The sequence below is a fragment of the Rhamphochromis sp. 'chilingali' genome, assembly GCF_963969265.1.
Source record: "Rhamphochromis sp. 'chilingali' genome assembly, chromosome: 10".
NCBI classification, from domain to species: domain Eukaryota; kingdom Metazoa; phylum Chordata; class Actinopteri; order Cichliformes; family Cichlidae; genus Rhamphochromis; species Rhamphochromis sp. 'chilingali'.
Window position 1 is genome coordinate 8319200 of NC_137937.1, and position 20385 is coordinate 8339584.

The window sequence follows — 20385 nt, forward strand, 5'->3', positions numbered from 1 at the left end:
GGCTCTGAGGCTGAAGGCTCTGAGGCTGAAGGCTCTGAGGCTGAAGGCTCTGAGGCTGAAGGCTCTGAGGCTGAAGGCTCTGAGGCTGAAGGCTCTGAGGCTGAAGGCTCTGAGGCTGAAGGCTCTGAGGCTGAAGGCTCTGAGGCTGAAGGCTCTGAGGCTGAAGGCTCTGAGGCTGAAGGCTCTGAGGCTGAAGGCTCTGAGGCTGAAGGCTCTGAGGCTGAAGGCTCTGAGGCTGCAGCGGACGAAGGCTCTGAGGCTGCAGCGGACGAAGGCTCTGAGGCAGAGGCCGGGCCGGGCGTGGGTGCAGCTGAGGCAGAGGCCGGGCCGGGCGTGGGTGCAGCTGAGGCAGAGGCCGGGCCGGGCGTGGGTGCAGCTGAGGCAGAGGCCGGGCCGGGCGTGGGTGCAGCTGAGGCAGAGGCCGGGCCGGGCGTGGGTGCAGCTGAGGCAGAGGCCGGGCCGGGCGTGGGTGCAGCTGAGGCAGAGGCCGGGCCGGGCGTGGGTGCAGCTGAGGCAGAGGCCGGGCCGGGCGTGGGTGCAGCTGAGGCAGAGGCCGGGCCGGGCGTGGGTGCAGCTGAGGCAGAGGCCGGGCCGGGCGTGGGTGCAGCTGAGGCAGAGGCCTCTGGCCGGAGACAGGCAGGGCCAGTAGGCGCGGAGGCCCCTGGCTGAGGAGCGGCCGGGCCAGCGGGTGCGGAAACCCCTGGCTGAGGAGCGGCCGGGCCAGCGGGTGCGGAAACCCCTGGCTGAGAAGCAGGAAGGCTCACAGCTGGCTCTGGGTGCTGTGGCTGCAGGTCCGGGAACTGGACGGGATGGTGGACAGGTGACTGGGAAACAGGAGGCGACTGGACTACAGGGCACTGGGCGGCAGACTGGACTACGGAAGAGTGGAGGACAGGTGGAGACTGGACTACAGGTGACTGGAGGACAGGTGGAGACTGGGCTACAGGTGACTGGAGGACAGGTGGAGACTGGGCTACAGGTGACTGGAGGACAGGTGGAGACTGGGCTACAGGTGGCTGAACTGACTGGAGGGCAGCAGGAGACTGGACAGCAGGTGAGGGAACTGATTGGACTAAGGAGACTGACGGATAAACAGAGGCCGGTGAGGCTAATGGCTGAGCTAAAGAGTGAGCTAGTGACGGAGATAAAATTACAGCTTGGGCTCGTAAGGCTGGTGCCTGGGCAGGGGACAGTTCAGCTAGTCTAACCAGTGATACTGCGAGGGCGTGAAAAGCTGGATCAGGAGGTGGATGAAAGGGTGAAGTAGTAGGTGGACCGGTTAGCTCTTCCAAGCCTCCAGGGAGGTCAGGCTGGGTTCTGGCTGCCCTCAGCCTGGGCGCTGGGACAGGCACAGAAGGTGGCTGGACACCAGTCACCCCCACCCGAGAAACAGGAGCGGGTGTGGAGGTGGACTGGGTCGCAGCTGCCCTCCTCCTGGGAGCTGGCACTGGAGTGGGTGTAGGCTGACTGATAGGAGTGGAAATAACGACCGGGTGAGTGACACTGACAGGTCTATCGGGTTGTATTCTGGTCTTTCTGCCATCACTATTTACAGTTTTTGACTGAACAGTCTTTGGGGAGCCAGAGCAGAAAAGATCTTCCCAGTCCACATCATCCTCAAGGAGGGAAACTCCCCATGAATCAGAAAAGAGTCTGTTGTGTGTTTTAAGTGGATAATCAGATGAGGGGTGTGGAAAACAGTCACTGGAACTCACCACCGGGAGTTGCTGAACAGAGTCCGTTTTATGGCGGCGTGTGCGCCGCTTTCCCCGGGAAGAGGAAGCGGGCCGGGTAAACGGCTGAGCCTCTGGCGCGGTAGCCTCCGCTGAGCCGAGATGGGAGGTGTAGCCGTTGCGCCGTGGCGAGGCGGAAAGGCTGGAGAGTGAATAGGCTGGCGGGCGAGCGAGGAGCGAAGCGGCGGGAGAGCGAGCGGCCGAAGCTTGGGCTGTGACGCCCACTCTCCGCGGCGAATGCTCCGGTGCAGCTGAGGCAGCAGGTGGGGGAACGTGGCGTCTCCGAGGCCCGCCCAGAGCCAGGCGAGTCCCCTCGAAGACGTGCTCTCTCTCCGCGAAGAGCCGCTGTTTTCCCCGAAGCCCCTCCGTCCAGCGAAGGAGCGCTGCCTCCTGCCGCTCGAAAAGTTCAGGGTCCGCTGGGTCCACAACGCGTGGTCGTGTCATTCTGTCAAGGGCAGTGTCGTGGATGAGAGAAGGAGGACCCAAACGCTGGACTCACAGGCAGGTAGGTGAAGGTGGATGTTTATTGCCGAAGGAGTGAGCAAACAGTACAGAGGGAGGAAACGGCTGGCTGGCTGACTGAACGAACAAAGGACTGACTGACTGGACATACAGACGATATTGACATCAGACATACATCATTAACATCAATGACACGACAGAGAACTGGTGAAACCGAGGAACTTAAATACACAGGTTGAATGATGACAATGATTGGAAACAGGTGAGTACAGGGCTGAACATAATCTGACTAATGACACGGGAGACAAGCTGACACGGGAAAAGACAGGAAGTGAGAACATTAATGTGGCGAACCAAACTGAACATGAACAAACTGAAATCACTGGGTCAACGACCCAGGAACCCTGACAAATTTGATGTTAAAGTTCAAAGACTTTTTCTGTCTCTGTCCTTACCACTTACCAGTTGCTCCGTCATATGGCTCTTTTCCACTTGTACCTACTCAGCTCAGCTTGACTCGACTCAATTCAGTTTTTAGGGTTTTCCATTAGGTGGTAGTACATGGTACTGGTAGTACCTGCTCAGCTGGGGTTCGACGCAAGCTGAGTCTGAAAATATGACATCAACAGACTGCATGCCACAAATTGGCCAATCAGTGGCATCACTTGATGAGTCATGTGAGTGATTCCTTAAAAATGGAAAAGGACAGAAACTGAGTAGATTCAAGGAACTAGTTGAAAAGAGGCTATATATTCTTTGATCTCCATGTTGCCCTCTAGCTTCAAATATTACCTCAGCAGATGTAAAGGCATCCTTAAATGAAGCATGTACCACATGGCCCTGTTATGTGTAAACAATACATCTAAAAGGAACATGTTGCACCTTTTCAGTTGATAATTTACTTTTGCGTGCTGTTCCATCCATGATACAGATCATACTGGCAGCTTTTAGGACTGGAAGAGCTGCACAAACTCTGATATCTTGAAAATTGAAAAAAAGAAGAAGAAAAAAAACGACCCGCTGCTATTTTTAGGTATACAGTGTGATGAGCAGTGTCTGGGGAACTGTAAGCATTGTTTTGAGCTGCGACGATCAGATCCAGTTGCTGTACTGGAGTTACAAAAGCAAAGTTCCTGGATAAAAAGTCACACTTTATAATAATACAATGTAAAAAGAATCCATTGTGATTTAATGTCATTTAACTCCTCATACAGCAGATCACTTTACATGTCCTTATCGTGATCTTTATATGCCTCCAGTGCCAACATGTCCATTTGTTTGGTTTTTCCTCTACTCTCACTCTTACTCTCCCTTTCTTTCTCTTTCTCCCTCTTGGCTGGGCTTTGGTTCTTGTAGGATTCTGGCTGGCTGGCACACCAGGACAATTACCTAATCACGTTGCTGCAGTATTTATAAATGAGCTCTCACCACCCACTATCTGCCAGATTGTCTGTTAGCCATGGTGTTATAAAAATTCAGACTCCATTACTGTTATCCTTTCGGATTTCTATTTTCCTTGCTGTTTTCCAGCACTGTAAACACCAAAGTGTGCACTCCAGATTTCCCACATGTCCCGACCAGCTACTTCAACCCTAAACCAGCCACCTTCTTGCTGCCAGTCCCTGCTGGTCCACTCACCACTCTCTCCACTAGTGAAACCACAGATGTGACTGCAAATTTTTGTTTTTCCTGAAAATTCCTAAAGGTCTCAAGGAGACCATTTGCTGCAGCAAACAACTTCAAGTGTGACACATGCTATCGTGCCAATACACACTTGTTCACAGAGCAGGATCTGTTCAGATACACTAACACGATCTTCACTCAGCACACACCTTACCAGATTTGTCTCCTTTCAACTTTGTTCTCTACTACAAATAAAAATTCATGTTGAAGGCTCACAGTTCTGGTACAGTGGAGGAAATCCAGCACTTACCAAAGACACAGGTCTAAATGGTCAGAATAGGAGTTCTAGGCATTGACCTAACAAAAGCAGCTGGGGTGGACGTTGTGCAGCATTGCACAAGGAGATGGCCAAATTTAAATTAAGTATATATTTTTCTCTTTATGGGTGGCCTGAAGATGTTTCATAATTAGCAAACTATTATTATTATTACTAACTGATTTTAAAATGAGACTACAATCCTCCCAGTGAATTCAAGCCATCTAAATAATACCAAAATGTACACAAGAATGAGACACTTTCAGTTAGTGCTCAGTTGTATATTATTGTATTTCTGCAGAAAGAGGGATGCTCATTGAAATAATTTTTAATGTGCCTTCAGCCAAAATAATAATCTATTGGCAAAATAATGAACCAGACTGTAGACAGTAGACAGTAACCCTCAACTCCTAACATAAAGTAAGCTTCACCAATAAATTGTGAGCTATTTAATGAAGAATTATGACTACACATGGAGGACTGTAGAAACCCATAAATTAGAAGTTGGTCATTTATTCCATATGTAGTATAGCAAGTAGTAAAACTGCCAATTAATCATAGTAGCTCCACACATTAAGAGTAGCAGCATGAGAAAGAGAGGGGCTGCAGAGCCCTGAGTGAGCTCGTGCCACAAAGAACTGCTGAAGCGTTGATCACGTAAAATCATAATAAGGTCTTTTCTTAAAAAAGTTCACAGTATGCAAATTTCTCACTACGCTTAACTATGACGCTGACTATGACAAATTGTAGAAAGCAAGCGCTAGTGTAGTTATACAGCCCAGTTTCCACAGCAGTTAGAACATTGTGCAAAATGTAAATAAACACAAAATGCAGTCATTTAATCTGTATGTCTACTCTCTCATGGCCCTGAGGAAGCACAATTCCGCTGCTTCCCACTAGGGCTGCCACAAACGATTATTTTGATAGTCGACTAGTCACCGATTATTTATGCGATTAGTCGACTAATCAGATCATCATCCACTGGACGTAAAACGTACAGCTTATTGCACCAGCAGCATCTGCTCTTATATAACTATCATTAGCTTACAGCTTTAAGTGTTTAAGGTGCTAACTAAAAATAAAGACAAGATGATAGTTTATTCAATTTTAATGAAATTTGCAGATTGTTTCGGTGAAGTTTAATGAACTCCTTGCTATCTAAAATATAACAGGACAACGGAGTATATTCTCCAGCATCTCACACTTTTGATAATCAGCTGTCTGCTTGACGTTTATTCAGCTGTGTAAAAACTATAACTTTAATCTCAGACAAACCGATTTACTCAGGAACAAATAAAATACAAAAAAAAAAAGCCAAACAACAACATTTTTAATTTATCTAAGTGACTCATATATATTTAACCTGAGTAGCGAAAGATGGCGGTGGGTTAGAAAACAATTTGCCGGGAGTCCGGTGTTCTCACCGCGCTAGTGACCTAGCCCCCGGCTAGCTATCGAGCTGGTGGGTAACAGACGTCTCCGAAAACGTCGGAGCGCTTTTGAAAATATGTGGTGTCCTGATAAACTGAGCCGATATTTGAGGTTTACACAGCTACATTCTCGCCTGAAAATACGTTAAACGTTTATTTTCTGACCCAGAAAGAATAATAAGAGTAACATTAAAACTAACTAGCTGCCGCCATTGTTGGAAACTAAGCTGGGCCGCGCTATGATTTCTGGGACACAGCTGCTTCTTCTTCTTCTTCGGGGTTTAACGGCAGCTGGCATCCTTGTACATGCAGTGCTGCCATCTTCTGTTTCAGTCCGTTATTACACTCTTAAATCCTGCTACTTATTCCTGCGTCTTTTGTGATCTTACAAAGCTTCAAACGACGCGTCGACTATTAAATCAGTCGTCGACGATTTTGATAGTCGACATAATCGTGACTAGTCGACAAATCGTGGCAGCCCTACTTCCCACACAAAGACTAACGGATACGCAGAAATATTTGGTGACCGTCTGGTTTTGGCTTTTTTTTATTGTCTACCACCAGCAATCAATTTACTAGCTTCTATTTTGAAATTCAGTCATGCCAACCAGTGACTTTTCTAGTCTCTAAATGCACTGTTTCTTACATCATGCTGTTCTACTCTACTTGAGTAGATTGATTGAACCACCAACCTTGTGATTACTGGAGAGCCTGTTCTAACAGGAGCTACAGGACCTCAGCCTCTAGTACTATTTCACTACACGATGGCTTACTGGCCATACTGCTGTTATGGAAGTTCTTGATATCATCCTACTACTTCCTCAAAAAGAATCTGGTCCATGGGTGGGACGGTCTCCAGAACCTGCAGGAGGCAGAGTGCTGTTTGTGGCACGATCAGAGACGCTGCAGAGCAGAACCACTAACCAGCAGCTTTCCAAGAGTTCATCTGAAGGATGAGACACTCCACTAATGGCACACTTCATTGTATTTTTAAGTTATGTAATTTTATCAAAGTGCTTGCCAAATAACATAATTGCTAAGGGAATTTTTAATTGGGTGCATATTCAACACTCTTACCTCCTGCATTGGAAATAAGAATCTAAATTCATGGAAAACTGAATTCTGATCTGATCTGTAAATCAGTCCCTGGGCACAAGAAAACTTCTGAAAAACATAGTTGATTACTGCCTCCACAAACATTAAAAATGCAATTCTGACAGTCCTCTGAATTTGAGCTCTTTTAAGAGTTGAAGTGAAAAGCATTCCTGTGGTGTGACCGTTCACAATTTGAAATTCCTTTTGGAAATAATGAAAGCTGCATCCTCCAGGCTACAGAGGAGAGGGACTATGAAACTGGCTGTCAGCACACAGCACTGATGGCATGGAGGGAGCATTAATGTGCATGGCATGAATAACTGACTATATAATATTTACATATTTTGAAACAACATCCAAAAAACAATGCAAAACTACAGTCAGCATGTATCACACTATCATGGTACAACTTCAAAAATGGAAACCCAGAGGTTAGGAGTGCAGCACCCTTTCAACTGCAAGGCAGTTGCACAGATCACCTGGTGGAAGGCAACTTGTCTCCAAGTCATTGTCGTGCGACTCAGACTGATTGCAATTACTCTCGGACGGATAGGCAAGGGTTTGAATCAGAGTACAACTGGTCGCAGACTTGGTCCCCATCTTCAAAGCAACCATTTCTAATGCAACAAGACTCCAAGTTCATTGCACACCGTCTCCAACGGTCTCCAACCACTGTTTTCCGAAGTCTGACTGTAGCCTAATTATATGGATTATTAGGAGATTTATATAAATATATTACATATTGATCACGGTTTTCATATATATTGATCGGTTTTATGTGTTTGACTTGTGTTTGACTTTCAATAAGAACATGTTTCTCTGCATGCAGGGAGGAGCTTCACCATCTTCATTTTAAAATGAGTAAAAACAGAAGGAGTGCTGGTTTTAATTTAGAGCTTACTGTAATAGTGCTTTTAAAGAGACGGTAGTACGTGAGTGTGTCTGTGAAGGACTCTTCTGTGTGTGAAGAGGGCACAGTCCACAGTCGAGGCGAGACAGGTAAACCATGTTATACACATAAAAACGAATTGAACAACAGGCCTCAACGGTGGAAAAAGGTTTTCTTTTTTCTTGAAAAGAGCCAATGTGACTTTTATGAAATATTGCTGTTTTGGCTGTGCATCCTTCCACTTGTATTTACCTATTACTCTAGGCTAAATCATCCATCATTTAGGAAAGTTAGACTAGCCTACTGGTAAATATGTTATTCTCTTTTGGGCCTGGAGGATGAAACTGTCAAATCTCTCTTTCTCTTCCTCTAACCAGTAGCAGTATATTAAACACTGAGCATGTAGTGGAAAAATCTTTTTTTTTCAAATGTGAACTGTACCATATATACACAACCTGATATCACGGCAAAGCGCGTAATAGACACGCCAGTCAACCGTGTTCATTTCACGCTTTGCCTCTCTAAAATGTGAAATCTAAATGCATGGAGACGTTACATTACCAGTAGGGGAGATAATATATTTAAAGCTACAAAGTTGGTAGTGAGCAGAAAACGTATTAAGTACAATCAAGGGTCCTTCGTCATCAGAAACAATGAACCTAGGCAGCTAATATGTATATACATGTAAAGGTGCTAATAATGTCTGTTTAAATGCTTTCTTGTGATTATCTTCATGCTGGCTTGAAATAAAATATTTCCCTGTGCTGGTACTTCGGATTACTGCATCTTCTGCGTGCGTGTACATTTCATGTTTTGGAGAGGCGAAGCGTGAAATGGACACGGTGGACCGGAGTGTCTATTACACCTTTTGCCATAATACTAGGTTGATACATACACCAAAAGTATTGTATTTCATTTCATATGCAGAAAATCCATCCTCAAAAAGAAGTTGATGTTGAGCTGATCCTGATCTTTCTAAACAAGAAAAGGAAGAAACTGAGATTCTGGATTCATCCAGTTCTCAAACGAAGGCAGCAGCAGGGAGAATTTCATGGTTTGATCCAGGAGTTGAGGCTGTATCATGACTGCTTTCGTACATATTTCAAGATGTTAGTGGGGCATTTTGAACTCTTGCTGGCAGAGTTGGGACCACATCTGAGGAGGCAGAGTAATAACTTCAAAGTCGAATGACCCATAGCAAAGTTTATATGTCTGAGGTAAAACAGTATTATTGTGCAACCTATATATTCAGCACTGGTGCATGTTGTTGCCGAATGTAATGGTCCCAGTGGTCAGATCTATTCATTCATATCCAAAAAATCTGCATGTTAAACATACAGCCCAGTGATGGCAAACATTTTTACCAAATGACAATGGGACAATCGCCAAATCCCACTCTGTAAGCAATTCTAACAGGAAAAATAAAATCAAGGTGATCTCTAAATTAGAAAGATTAAAGTTAAATCGCCAACAGTTACAATAACTGTTTTTGTGCTTAATAATAAGCACAAAACAGCTTTGTTTTGGTTAAGATCTTGACTGATTAGTTCCAGTGACCCATGCAGACCACCAGGGAAACAACAGTGTAGTGGAAATGCATGTATTCATGACTTGGCACAGTGAAGTGCAACTAGAGCTGACGATACCAGGTCTGAGGAGAACCAGTGTTTGGGTGTGTGTAGACTTGTAAAGTACTTCTGATAACCAAGTCAAAGTGTGGCGGGTGGCGAGTAGTTTCCATATGCAGAATCTTGGTCTGAAACTAAGTTTTGCACAAGTGGACCACCTACTTGTAAAAATAAGTGAACTAACAACTGACTGTCCAACCCCAATGAACACTATGAAGAAATGCCATGAGTAAAGTGAAACCCTTTGCCAGCACTGTTTAGGATAATGGTCAAACCAGCAGAATTTGCAGCCAGTACATACTGACAACATTGGGCCAACACTGACCATGGGCTAAGCTTTCATGTGAGATCACCAGCCAACCATTGTTAGAGCTTTTGTTACATTTGTGTTTAGATATAGACAAGATGTGCTGTAGTAATACATGTGCTGTAGATATGTAATAAATTGATCAATTTATTACATATCCACAGTGATTGTCTTTAAGTATGACTCTCTAAGTCACTTGGAACAGTTGCTGAAGTTGTTGAAGAATGCAATAATTCTGATCACTGCAGACTTTTACAGTTCTATGATGGCATGAATCATGTTAAATGATTTTTCAGCTTTCCTAGTCTCTGAAACCCTCATGATGAAAGAGCAAGCTTTATTCAAAAACGCAAAAACTCAGCTTTTTAGATTTTGATGCATTACTCTGAAACCTACATTATCCACTTTTGTCTGAAAATTGATGCATAGAAAATGAACAAAATTGCAATCTGAGCAGCTTGCAATGACGAAATTTTCAAAAGGTATAGACCTCATGGTCCACTATTTATTCGCATTCACCCTAAGTCCTCTCCACAGCACCTCCATTTTTCTCATTTTGCCTGACTTTGCAAGTGAAACAAATGGGTGCTAAATGTCCAGCACAGCAGAAATAATCAATCAGTGATATGGTACAATGGCCAGTATTCTACTGTGTGAATAAATGGGACTATAGTTATCTTTGCTCACCTGTTGCTGACAATGAATTATTATAAGGAATAAAGTGAGCTTGTCGGTCACCAGTTTTGGAGGGCCTCCAGCACTGTTCTCTGGGGCCAGATATTGGTGTAAAATCCAACGTGGGCAATAATCCTCTGACTAAGAAAACGCCATCTGAAAGTCCCATAGCTCAATCTATGCTGAGTGGAAGACAGAGATGGTGCAGAGAACTCCTGGATCAATGCCATAACTAAATAAAAGCAAAGCATTACAGAATAAAATGGCAATAATTCTTCTTGTTAATCAGATCTACACTGATTTTTGTTTCAGTTACTTACACACTCACTAGCACACAGATGTAGAACGTATCAATTAAATCACAGTATGACTAATATGACCTTTTGTAGTAATTCTCACTATCAGTATCCCTTGTAAAGCTATTTACGCATACGTAAACACAATATTTATACCCCACTAGTATTAACTGGGCTACTACTGATTTTGTGTATTTGGAATCTATTTTTATTCAGCTACATTTAGTGAAAGGCAAACACAGCATATCAGCTTAAACACCTCCAATAACCAACTGTCAGTCACAGTGGTGGTGAGGGGTAATGAGCTGGGCTTGTTTTCCAGCCACAGAATCTGGCAACTTGCCATCTTTGAGTCAACCATCAAGTATTGTAGGGTCAACTGTGAGGTCATCAGTCCAAGAGGACAATGAACATGAAAACCCACAGAACTGGGATTTATAATAAATCTTTAGAAAAACAAACAAACATCTAGATGTTAATCATTTCTCTTTGTGTGAAGATGATCGTACAATGTTTTGTTGAGATTAGACAACACAATAAGAAGGAGGTAGGCTACTGAAAGAAGGTGTACTTTCTTTTAAGCATGGTTTTACATTCACAACTACCTGTTAACTGCACATATGTAAAGAGTTAAGCTTCCTTCTTTCAGGGACAGCGAGGACACTGGACTTTGACTTTTTAGGGTTTGACTGGACACTAAAAACTCCCAGGGTTGGAAATATCTATTATTGGTGTTCACCAAGACAGAATAAAAAAGGAAAATAGCAGGTTGCTTTTTTAGTAAAACACAGAAAACCCAGATAATAAATATCTGACATTTTTGCTTCAAAGATTGATGACAATGATTTACAAACTTTCTTCTTAGTTAAACTGTGATTGACTAGTTTGAGTAGAATTTTAATCTGGATCAGAGCAAAAGCCTTAGATCTTGATACGGTATTAATGAAGGAATCAGTATCTAAATAGCTACACTGGTGACGTTGCTTTCTAGCATGCATTGTTCCTTTAGCTTATTCAGAGATGGATAAAAAATCATTTGAAATTCATTCTCAGTTCTCACTCAAATCATTTGAACTAAATCTCATCTGTAAAACTGAACTCTGACAGTTTTGACACACAAAAAAAGAAGAAGAAATCAGTTAGTGGTAAATCAATCTGTACCTGACCAGGACTGTCTGTATACGACTGAAGTTATCCTGAACTGAAATCCAATAACACTGATATATACATATGACAAAACTGAATCCATTTTACATACAATAACTATCGTCGTCACCATCCTCATCTTCATTGTCCTCTTTATCACCATCTCTGGCATCATCATCAAATCCAAGCAGGATGTCTGTAGTAATCACTGTTCCTGCCACTCTCTGAATGTTGATTACCCCACAACTTGATTGCAAAGGACTTCACTCTCAGTCTCAGTAGAGGTCTCATGTTTGGCCTAATTGCAAGTCTTGTTAGCCAATGTAATGGGTGGTCTGCTGCTTACATATCCCAAAAGACATGAGCTTCAATCTCTGCAGACACCACAATGAGAGGCAACAACCCATGAAATACAAGCATTGTCTTATCCTTATATCTAAGAGGGTCATCAGTGACACATCTGGGGTTAGTGGTAGTGTTTGAGTTTAGTTAATGTTCACCTATTTTATTGCCCATTTGTAGAAGGTTTTAACAGAAAAAACATGATACCAAAATAACTGGATGAGACTTTATCTGAAAAAGGCAATAAAGGCTCTAAACTGACAGTCAGTCACTTAAGATACTTAAGATGATATCATATTTAACTGTCTGGGTATTTGCTAGGTAAGTAGTAATTCCCTTTCCTTAACAATTTGCAATTAAAAATACCAAGCCTGCATAATTTTTTTCTTTTGGTTCAAATCAAGCGCTTTCAGTCAAATTCTTTATGCAATTTAATGTCACATACTTTTATTTTCAATTTTCACCTTTACTGAGAACATGACACACAATGTTTTGGCCCAGTTACACACCATCACTGCTTCATGGGAAACTGAAGGATGATTTTGGGTTTGCTAAATGTCATATAAGACCATTTTTAAACTTTGACAAAATGATTTAATTCTGTCATACATGTCACTTTTACGTTATTATTCAGACATACTAGTGCCATTGTTTGTCACAGTACACACTCTCACTCTCGCCACCACTGTCACTAAGAGCAGGCTCTCTCTCTCTCTGCCTGTTTCTGTGTGCATGTCTGCATCTTCGTGTGCATGGCACAGTGCTGCTAAAAATTTGTACCCTCCTACACAAGTCTCTCTTCCTGATTGGCTGAAGTAAAAGTCCACAGAGAGATAATTTTCTTTTATAGCAACTTGTAGATAGTTGGTAAGAGTTAATATCACATATGTGCATGCATTTGCTCTTAAGCAAGCAGAACAACTAGCTTAGATACACAACAGACACGCACAGTCAGTATCTTGTGCATACTTTTCCATTAATGCAACTGCTCTCGGAGACTGCAATAAATGTTAGATGCCAATGTTGCTAGGTCCAGCCAAGTAAGACTATTAACGCTTTTTCTTTGCAAAAGTTTAACTCTAAAGTTGACAAGTTCAGACACCTTCAGATTACTGAAAAGCAGTGCATGTTTGAAAGAAAATATAGTGTCTTTTAGGAAATGCAGCTAAAAAAAAAGGAAATCATCTAAAAATACATGGGACTGAAGCAACTTGGTGCTGGTCAAGGATTTAGTAAGGAAGGAACAAAGGAAAGTACATATATAATAAGAGCAGCTGTCTCACTTCTCCGTGCACACTTTGAGCTGTAAGCTCTATAGAATCTGCCTACTCTATCATCGGCAGCATTTTGTCCAGCTGGTGCTCCGGGGCCATGTGAGAGATTCTAACATTGCTCTCAGGGGGGCAAATTAGCCGGACTGGTTGAGCGAGGCTGCAAAGACACTTTACATCCTATTCCACAGACCTGTGCACTGATCTGCCTCCCATTCTGTCTCTATTATTCTGCTGCTCTGGCTTTGGGGAGGCAAAGGCTGGCCAAATTGTAATGTCATGCCTTGAGGTCGAAACAATGAGCATTTGCTTTGTGTTTGCTGCTAAGTGGCCTATTCCCATGCAGTGTGACCCAAGCGGCATCCACAGATCTGCTGAGTGAAAACATTAGCACTCACACTGGGCATACTGCCTGCACTTCAGTAATATAATCAGCTTGGTGTTCAGCCAGAACAGACATTTAGGGCAAATGTTGAGTCGGTGCAACAATAAAATAGTGACACTGGTCGGTCTGATGAGATTAATTCTTCCCAGCGTGGGCATGAGATCAAGGAGGATTCAAACTCAAATAATCAAATAATATGCTGTCAGAGACATAGCGTGGCTTGGGACATGACAGCACAAACCTGTTGGATGATCCTGTAGTTAAAGTAACTTGGAAATTACATCCATAACAGCTTACACAAAAGCACTTAACTACAAGGTGACATATCCATGCATCTAAGATTTAAAAGACTCTTTTGGGACACCAGAAGTGTTTGCAAGCAAGGTGAAACAAGCGTTGTGTTTGACCAATGCCTTAGTAAATACATGGATAATTATTTTTCCATCTACTGGCTTGATTTCACTAAAGTCCTTAACCCTTTAACATCTGGGTTTAGGGTTAAGATAGATAATGTCTTTAAAAACACATAAAGGGAGGAGGCCTTAACAAAAAAAACCCTGTAATCTAACATTCTACACTCACTGGTCATTTTGTTAGGTACACCTTAGTACTGCTGGGCTGAACACCCTTTTGCCTTTAGAACTGTTTTAATTCTTCACAGCATGGACTATTTAAAAAATTCCTGAAAACATCCCTCTGAGATTTTATTCCATATTGTCATAAAAGCATTCCACATATGCTGCATACCCATTATGCAAATTTCCTGTTCCATTGCATCAACTATCTCTACTGGATTGAGATCTGCTGACCGTGAAGGCCATCTGCGTATAATGAACTCACTGTCATGTTTGCAAAATCAGTTTGAGATAAATTGAGCTTTGTGACATGCTTTATCCTGCTGGAAGTGGCCATCAGAAGATGGATTTAGTGTGGTGATAAAGGGGTGAACATGGTTAAGGAGCAATACTCAGGTAGTCTGTGGTGTTTAAACAATGCTCAGCTGATACTAAGGGGACGAAAGTATATCAAGAAAATATCATCCACACCATTATACAACCAACAACAACTTGGATCCATGTTTTCATGTTGTCCACACTTAATTCTGACCCTAACATCTTAATGACACACATCACATCAGGCAGTGTTTTTCCAATCCTGCTGGTGTGGTCTTCTGCTGCTGTAAGATTTGACGTGATGTGCATTCACAGATGCTCTTCTGCATACCTTGGTTGTACCGAGCGATTATTTGTAATTACTGTGGCCTTCCTGCCTCCTTAAAGCAGTCTGGCTGTGATTAAATATTTGCATTAACAAGCAGCTGAATGGGTGCACTGAATAAAATGGCTTTTGAGTATTTTGAATTTCTGAAAATATGCCTGTTAAGCACAAACTAAATACACAACTCTAACATTAGATGGATAGCCGATGACCTGGTTAAGAGGTAAAAAGAACCATGCTTTGTTTTATTCTTTATAAACAGGGGCACTTTTTGGATGCTTTGTTTAACATCTTATTCAGTAACTGCATTTTTATAAGCAGATACAAGTGGTTCTGCATATTTGAGCTGGAGCTTGTCTGGAAGCTGAGAGAAGATTCCACACCTTTGATAAAGCACACATTATCTTCTGTGATGCAGCTGAGTTTTCTTAGTTGTTTCCTTCAAAACAACTTCCAAGCTCTGTGTAATAAATGTGCTCAGTGCCAATGGTTGGAGCACTTGGTTACTTTGTGTGCTATTTATAAAAATCTCAAGCCCCATCTCAGTTGACCTTCTGTGAAAGGAATAACGGAGAGAGAATGGAAACAACTTTGGGAAGGATGCAATGGAAAGCAACAAAGAAGCAGAGCAATTTTAACTCTGCAAAACAAACACATTATTGATGATGTGGAAGTGCAGAGCTTCAAAGCCTCTTATTTATAGGCATCACAAATTACAGACAGCATGCGGGGGAATGGAAGTGCTCTTTTCTTCAATTGAAGGTTTTCACAAACAGAAAGGATTGTAGTCATCCTTGGTGGTTGAAAAAAATCACTGGAATATTAAAGATAGGGTTGAAGGAGCTTTATTATCTGACACACTTTATAACATGTTGCTGTTTTGGTGCAGAACCTTACTGCTGAGCTTTAAAAGAGAAATGTTTGTGTCCCAGGGAAAACTTGGAAGCCTTCAACAGTGCCATCTATTGTTCCGCACGAGGGGAAACTTGATGATATAACTTTAAACGTTCGTATTACTTTAAATAAGGCAGATGGCACTTTGAGCACCCACTTGGTAAAATGGTGCATAATTCTTTTATTCCTTTTCTCATCTTGCTGGGGGCTGCAGAATAAAACACACCTGGGATGTGTCTGGGATCCTTAAGTATGTGTTGAAATGATGCTGCAAGAGCCTTAGGTAAGAAAACACGTACAATACTCATATAGAACATGAAAGCAAACAGCCTTGAAAAAAGTTTCCTTTCTATTGATCTGCATGGGTTTCCTCCTTACTTTTTTCTTGTTTTACAAAGGGAGGCATTAAATATCAGCGGCCATATACACTATAGTGCCAAATCATTGAGTTCAGGCGTTCCGATCATGAACACAGGTGTATAGAATCTACAAACATTTGTTAAAGAATAGCTCTCTTTCTCTAGATCTCAGTGAATTCCAGCATATTACCGTGATAAGATGCCACCTGTGCAAGTAGAGTCATGAAATTTTCTCACTAAACATTTTAGTGGTATTATAACAAAGTGGAAGCCACTTTGCCTGGGCCTGGGCGCCTCCTGGGTGAGGTGTTCCAGGCATGTCCCACCGGGAGGAGGCCCCGGGGCAGACCCAGGACACGCTGGAGAGATTATATCTCTCGGCTGGCCTGGGAACGCCTTGGTATTCCCCCGGATAAGCTGGAGGAGGTGGCTGGGGAGAGGGAGGTCTGGGCCTCTTTGCTTAGGCTGCTGCCCCCGCGACCCAGCCCCGGACAAAGCGGATGAAGATGGATGGATGGATGGAAGCCACTGGGAATGACTGCAACTCCATGAAGTGGTAGGGCAAGTAAAATAACAGCAGCTTTCGGCAGATTCAAGACTTCATGTGGCCTTCATATTAGCTCAAGAACAATGCGTAGAGAGCTTCATGGAAGGGGTTTCCATGGCCGAGCAGCTGCATCCATGCCTTACATCACCGAGCACAATGCAATATGTCGGATGCAGTGGTTTAAAGCACCACACCACTGGACTCTAAAGCAGTGGAGACATTTTCTCTGGAGTGAGGACTCGTGCTTATCTGTCTAGGAATCTGAAGGACAAGTCTGGGTATGGCAGTTGCCAAGAAAACATTACTTGTCTGACTGCATTGTGCCAAGTCTAATTTGGTGGAGGGGGGAATGTGGTGTTTTTTCCTAACTTGGGCTCAGCCCCTTAGTTCCAGTGAAAGGAACTCTTAATGGTTGAGCATACCAAAACATGTTGGACATGCTCCCAACTTTGTTTCCCAACAGTTTTGGGCCAGTCCTTCTCATCCAACATGTCTGACCTCAAAAATGTCTTCTGTGAGAAAGGTCAAAAATTCCTATAAACACACTTCTAAACCTGTGGAAAGCCTTCCCAGAAGAGTTGAAGCTGTTATAGCTGCAAAGGGTGGGCTGACATCATATTAAACCCTATGTATTAATAATAGGATGCAACTAAGTTTTTATGCGTGTGAAGGCAAACAAACAAATTCTTTTGGGAATATAGTGTACTACTGGCTAATACGCAGAGCCTTCTGCCAGTGCAGAGCCAGGTTTGCGCAGCATCAAGGTGTTGCTGTAGTTAGAAATACTGCATTTTAATGCCATTTAAGCCAGCTATTTTTATTAAACTGATGTGAATGTGTTGTATTGTGGTGCCACAGTGTAACCCTCCAGATATCCATCCAGAGATCAGTTGTTACTAGTGGAACTGGCAGCTACTGAGAAAAGGGCAACTGTCAGCGGCTGGAACAGCATTAAAAAGGAAAATGCCTTTTTCCCTGTTTTGGAGTACTTGGGGACATGTTTTGTGTGTGTGTGTGTGTGTGTGTGTGTGTGTGTGTGTGTGTGTGTGTGTGTGTGTGTGTGTGTGTGTGTGTGTGTGTGTGTGTGTGTGTGTGTGTGTGCGTGCGTGTGTGTGTCCACTCTTCTCACATAACTTTCACTGACAGCCCACTGATGTGTCGATGTCGGCTAAGGCAAAAAACATCGCCATCACCAGCGCCCGATACGAATGCTAGAACTGTCAGCAAGTTATCTATGTATGAAAAAAGGGCTCCTATAGTCATCCACATATGCCAGTCCCAATCCAAGTATTTCTAAATGATACACAATACACTGAAAAATATTGATGGTCAACACAACTTTTGATACAATTGGAAAAAAAAAACATTAAAAAGCCGAGTGTAGAGCATTGTGAGAACGTATGTATCAGTCGCTGCATTGTGCTGCACAACAAACAAACAATTATAAGTTATCATTATCTGTGGAATAACAGTAATTTCAATAAGAGCACAAAGAGTACATATCACCACAAAGAAACACGAAGGAAGTTATGCAACAAAATTTCACCAAGTGCAGTTTCATTAATTTATTATTATTATTATTAATAATAATAATCATCATCATCATAATAATTTATGATTTCTATTCATCCTCTTTATCCTTTTAAAGTATAAAACATGAAGTAGTTGCTAGAAATTTCACATTAGTTTGAAAATTGAATGTTTATTGAATCTTTCTTTAAATTAATTAAATATTAATTTGCATATATGACCATATATGAGTGATTTGCTACATTCCTACAGCATTTTTGTTTTGTTTTTATTACTTAAAAATGTATGATGCAATTTAATTGTGTGTTTCGATGGGGAGGATGGGGGTTATATGTTGACAAGTGCATTTACAGTGGGTAACTTGGTCATTCCACTTCTGATGCTGTACAGACACTAAGCGAACAGCTTCAGTTCCATTCACCACCAAACACAACTAAAGAAAAAGTTCTTCTGTTTTTAAATCTGGTGTTGGGAACCATTCAGGTCAGTCAATACTTTTGAAACTCTTCCCTGAGGCTGACACAGGTGTCTTCAGCTCCTTCCAATCCATCTTACTTGTCATCTTTAAGAATCAGAAAGGGCGTTATTATGCATGTTACGAGCAACCTGGGCTGCTCTATGGGGGGCAGCTGATCGCTTAATGATTACAGTTTGTCCTGCACTGGATGAAGAAGCTACAGACTGCAGGAGAAAGCTTAATGTGAAGAGTGACACACACTCTCCAAAGGTTATTGGAGGATTTTGCCCCCGGGGTAGAAGAGTGTTTGCAGCATTGTGTGTACAGTACTGGACCGCGTGTTGAATTATTTAAAGTTAAATCTCTGAATGGACTAATACACTGAGATTGTTTCTGAATATGTCTTCATTTATAGCTTATCGAGAGGGACTCCCTCGGGGATCGACCAGGGACTGTCACCTTTTCAGCACGCAGGAACATTACACGAGACATAAGGTCAACCTAAAGCAACCAGGCTGCTCTGCTCACTTTTTCACCCCGGTGTGCGCCGCAGCGCGCCGGCAGCAGCACAGCTGCGCTGCGCTCCTTCTGACAGGATCCTCCGTGCAACAAGGACCTCGGTGTTAAAGATATCAGCATGCAACACCACAACCATGCTTGTCCCCTGCAGCAAGGCATCTACATAAAGTCACACTCATTCACTCCTAAACTCGCGTGCACGTCTCTCATCACAGTCTAGAAAAAACCGAGCGAAGAAAGAAAGAAGAAGAAAGCAGACAAGAGCGGTAACGCGTGCAGATCATACCTGTAACTCCACGCTGTAGCCCTGATGGAAATGCGTCGGGAACACCGCCAGCTGATGTTGCACTTGGAGGGAAACTGTATAATCCATGAACCAGAAGAAGATGCTGAAGAGCGGTAGTGAGCAGGAGACGCGTCTGCTGCTGGCAGCGGTACTACACTGTAGTACAATCTAAGCGTGCTCTCCGCCCCGCTGCGCTCCCATTGGCCGCGCGCCGCTCATCAGCCACGTCAGTTGACTTTGAGGCAGCAGGTAGGCAGCGCATCTCCCATTAGCAAATGTCATCAGCTCAGTCGTTTGTGATGTGCAGGCAGGAGCCGGGGCTGGGGATGAAACGGTCTGTAAAGAGCCTTTTATGATTCATGTGGGAGTATCGTTATTACTGACATGAGCAGTGGACATTCTGTGTGGCAAAAGCTTTTCATTTTATCTCATTTTTAGTTTTTATTTCATGTATACATCGTTAACCTGACATTACATTCAGCCTTAGCATTTAAGTGCTGAGATTAGCCTGTTGGACAACTCAGCAGAGTAAGTTTAAAAAGCAGAGGTAAAGGACATTTGTGCCCTGCAAAGTAAAGGGTCCTTAAAGGGTGCTATCCAGAACCTACACAGCATGCTGTAGCTGTCTACTGCCACTAGGGGACAGTGTCAAAAACATGCGTAATGGTCACAGACTGTATAAAACATGGACATAGCTTCCAGGTCAGAATAATTAAAGACCCTGTCACATGACCATAAGTGGTGTTAAAGTTGGTGCTGTTTTGCGTCTCTTGATTTTGTAACCTGATGGGTTGCCAACTGGAAGACACGAGTATATGATCATTTCGGCTTTTGCAGCTGTTTTAATGATGTGTCTGTGCAGAAACTCAGAGATTCAGAGATTACACAGAGGGAGGTGCTGCAACAGTTTGAAAACTTGAGACTTTGTGGATAGAAATTTGAAAAAAAAGAAAAAGAAAACACTGCAATGTCTTTGC

At 42.9% G+C, this 20385-nt stretch overlaps 1 protein-coding gene across 1 annotated transcript in view; it reads right to left on the minus strand.

Annotated features, from left to right (window-relative positions):
* The window catches only part of zmat4a (zinc finger, matrin-type 4a), a gene marked incomplete at its 5' end in the record, with an annotated part of 152025 nt that extends 132398 nt beyond the window's left edge, over positions 1–19627 (minus strand). Inside the window, 2 exon segments of the mRNA XM_080894520.1 lie at positions 19409–19576; positions 19580–19627. Of these exon segments, the coding sequence (XP_080750646.1) occupies positions 19409–19576; positions 19580–19627 (216 nt within the window).
* Positions 19628–20385: the final 758 nt, after the last annotated feature.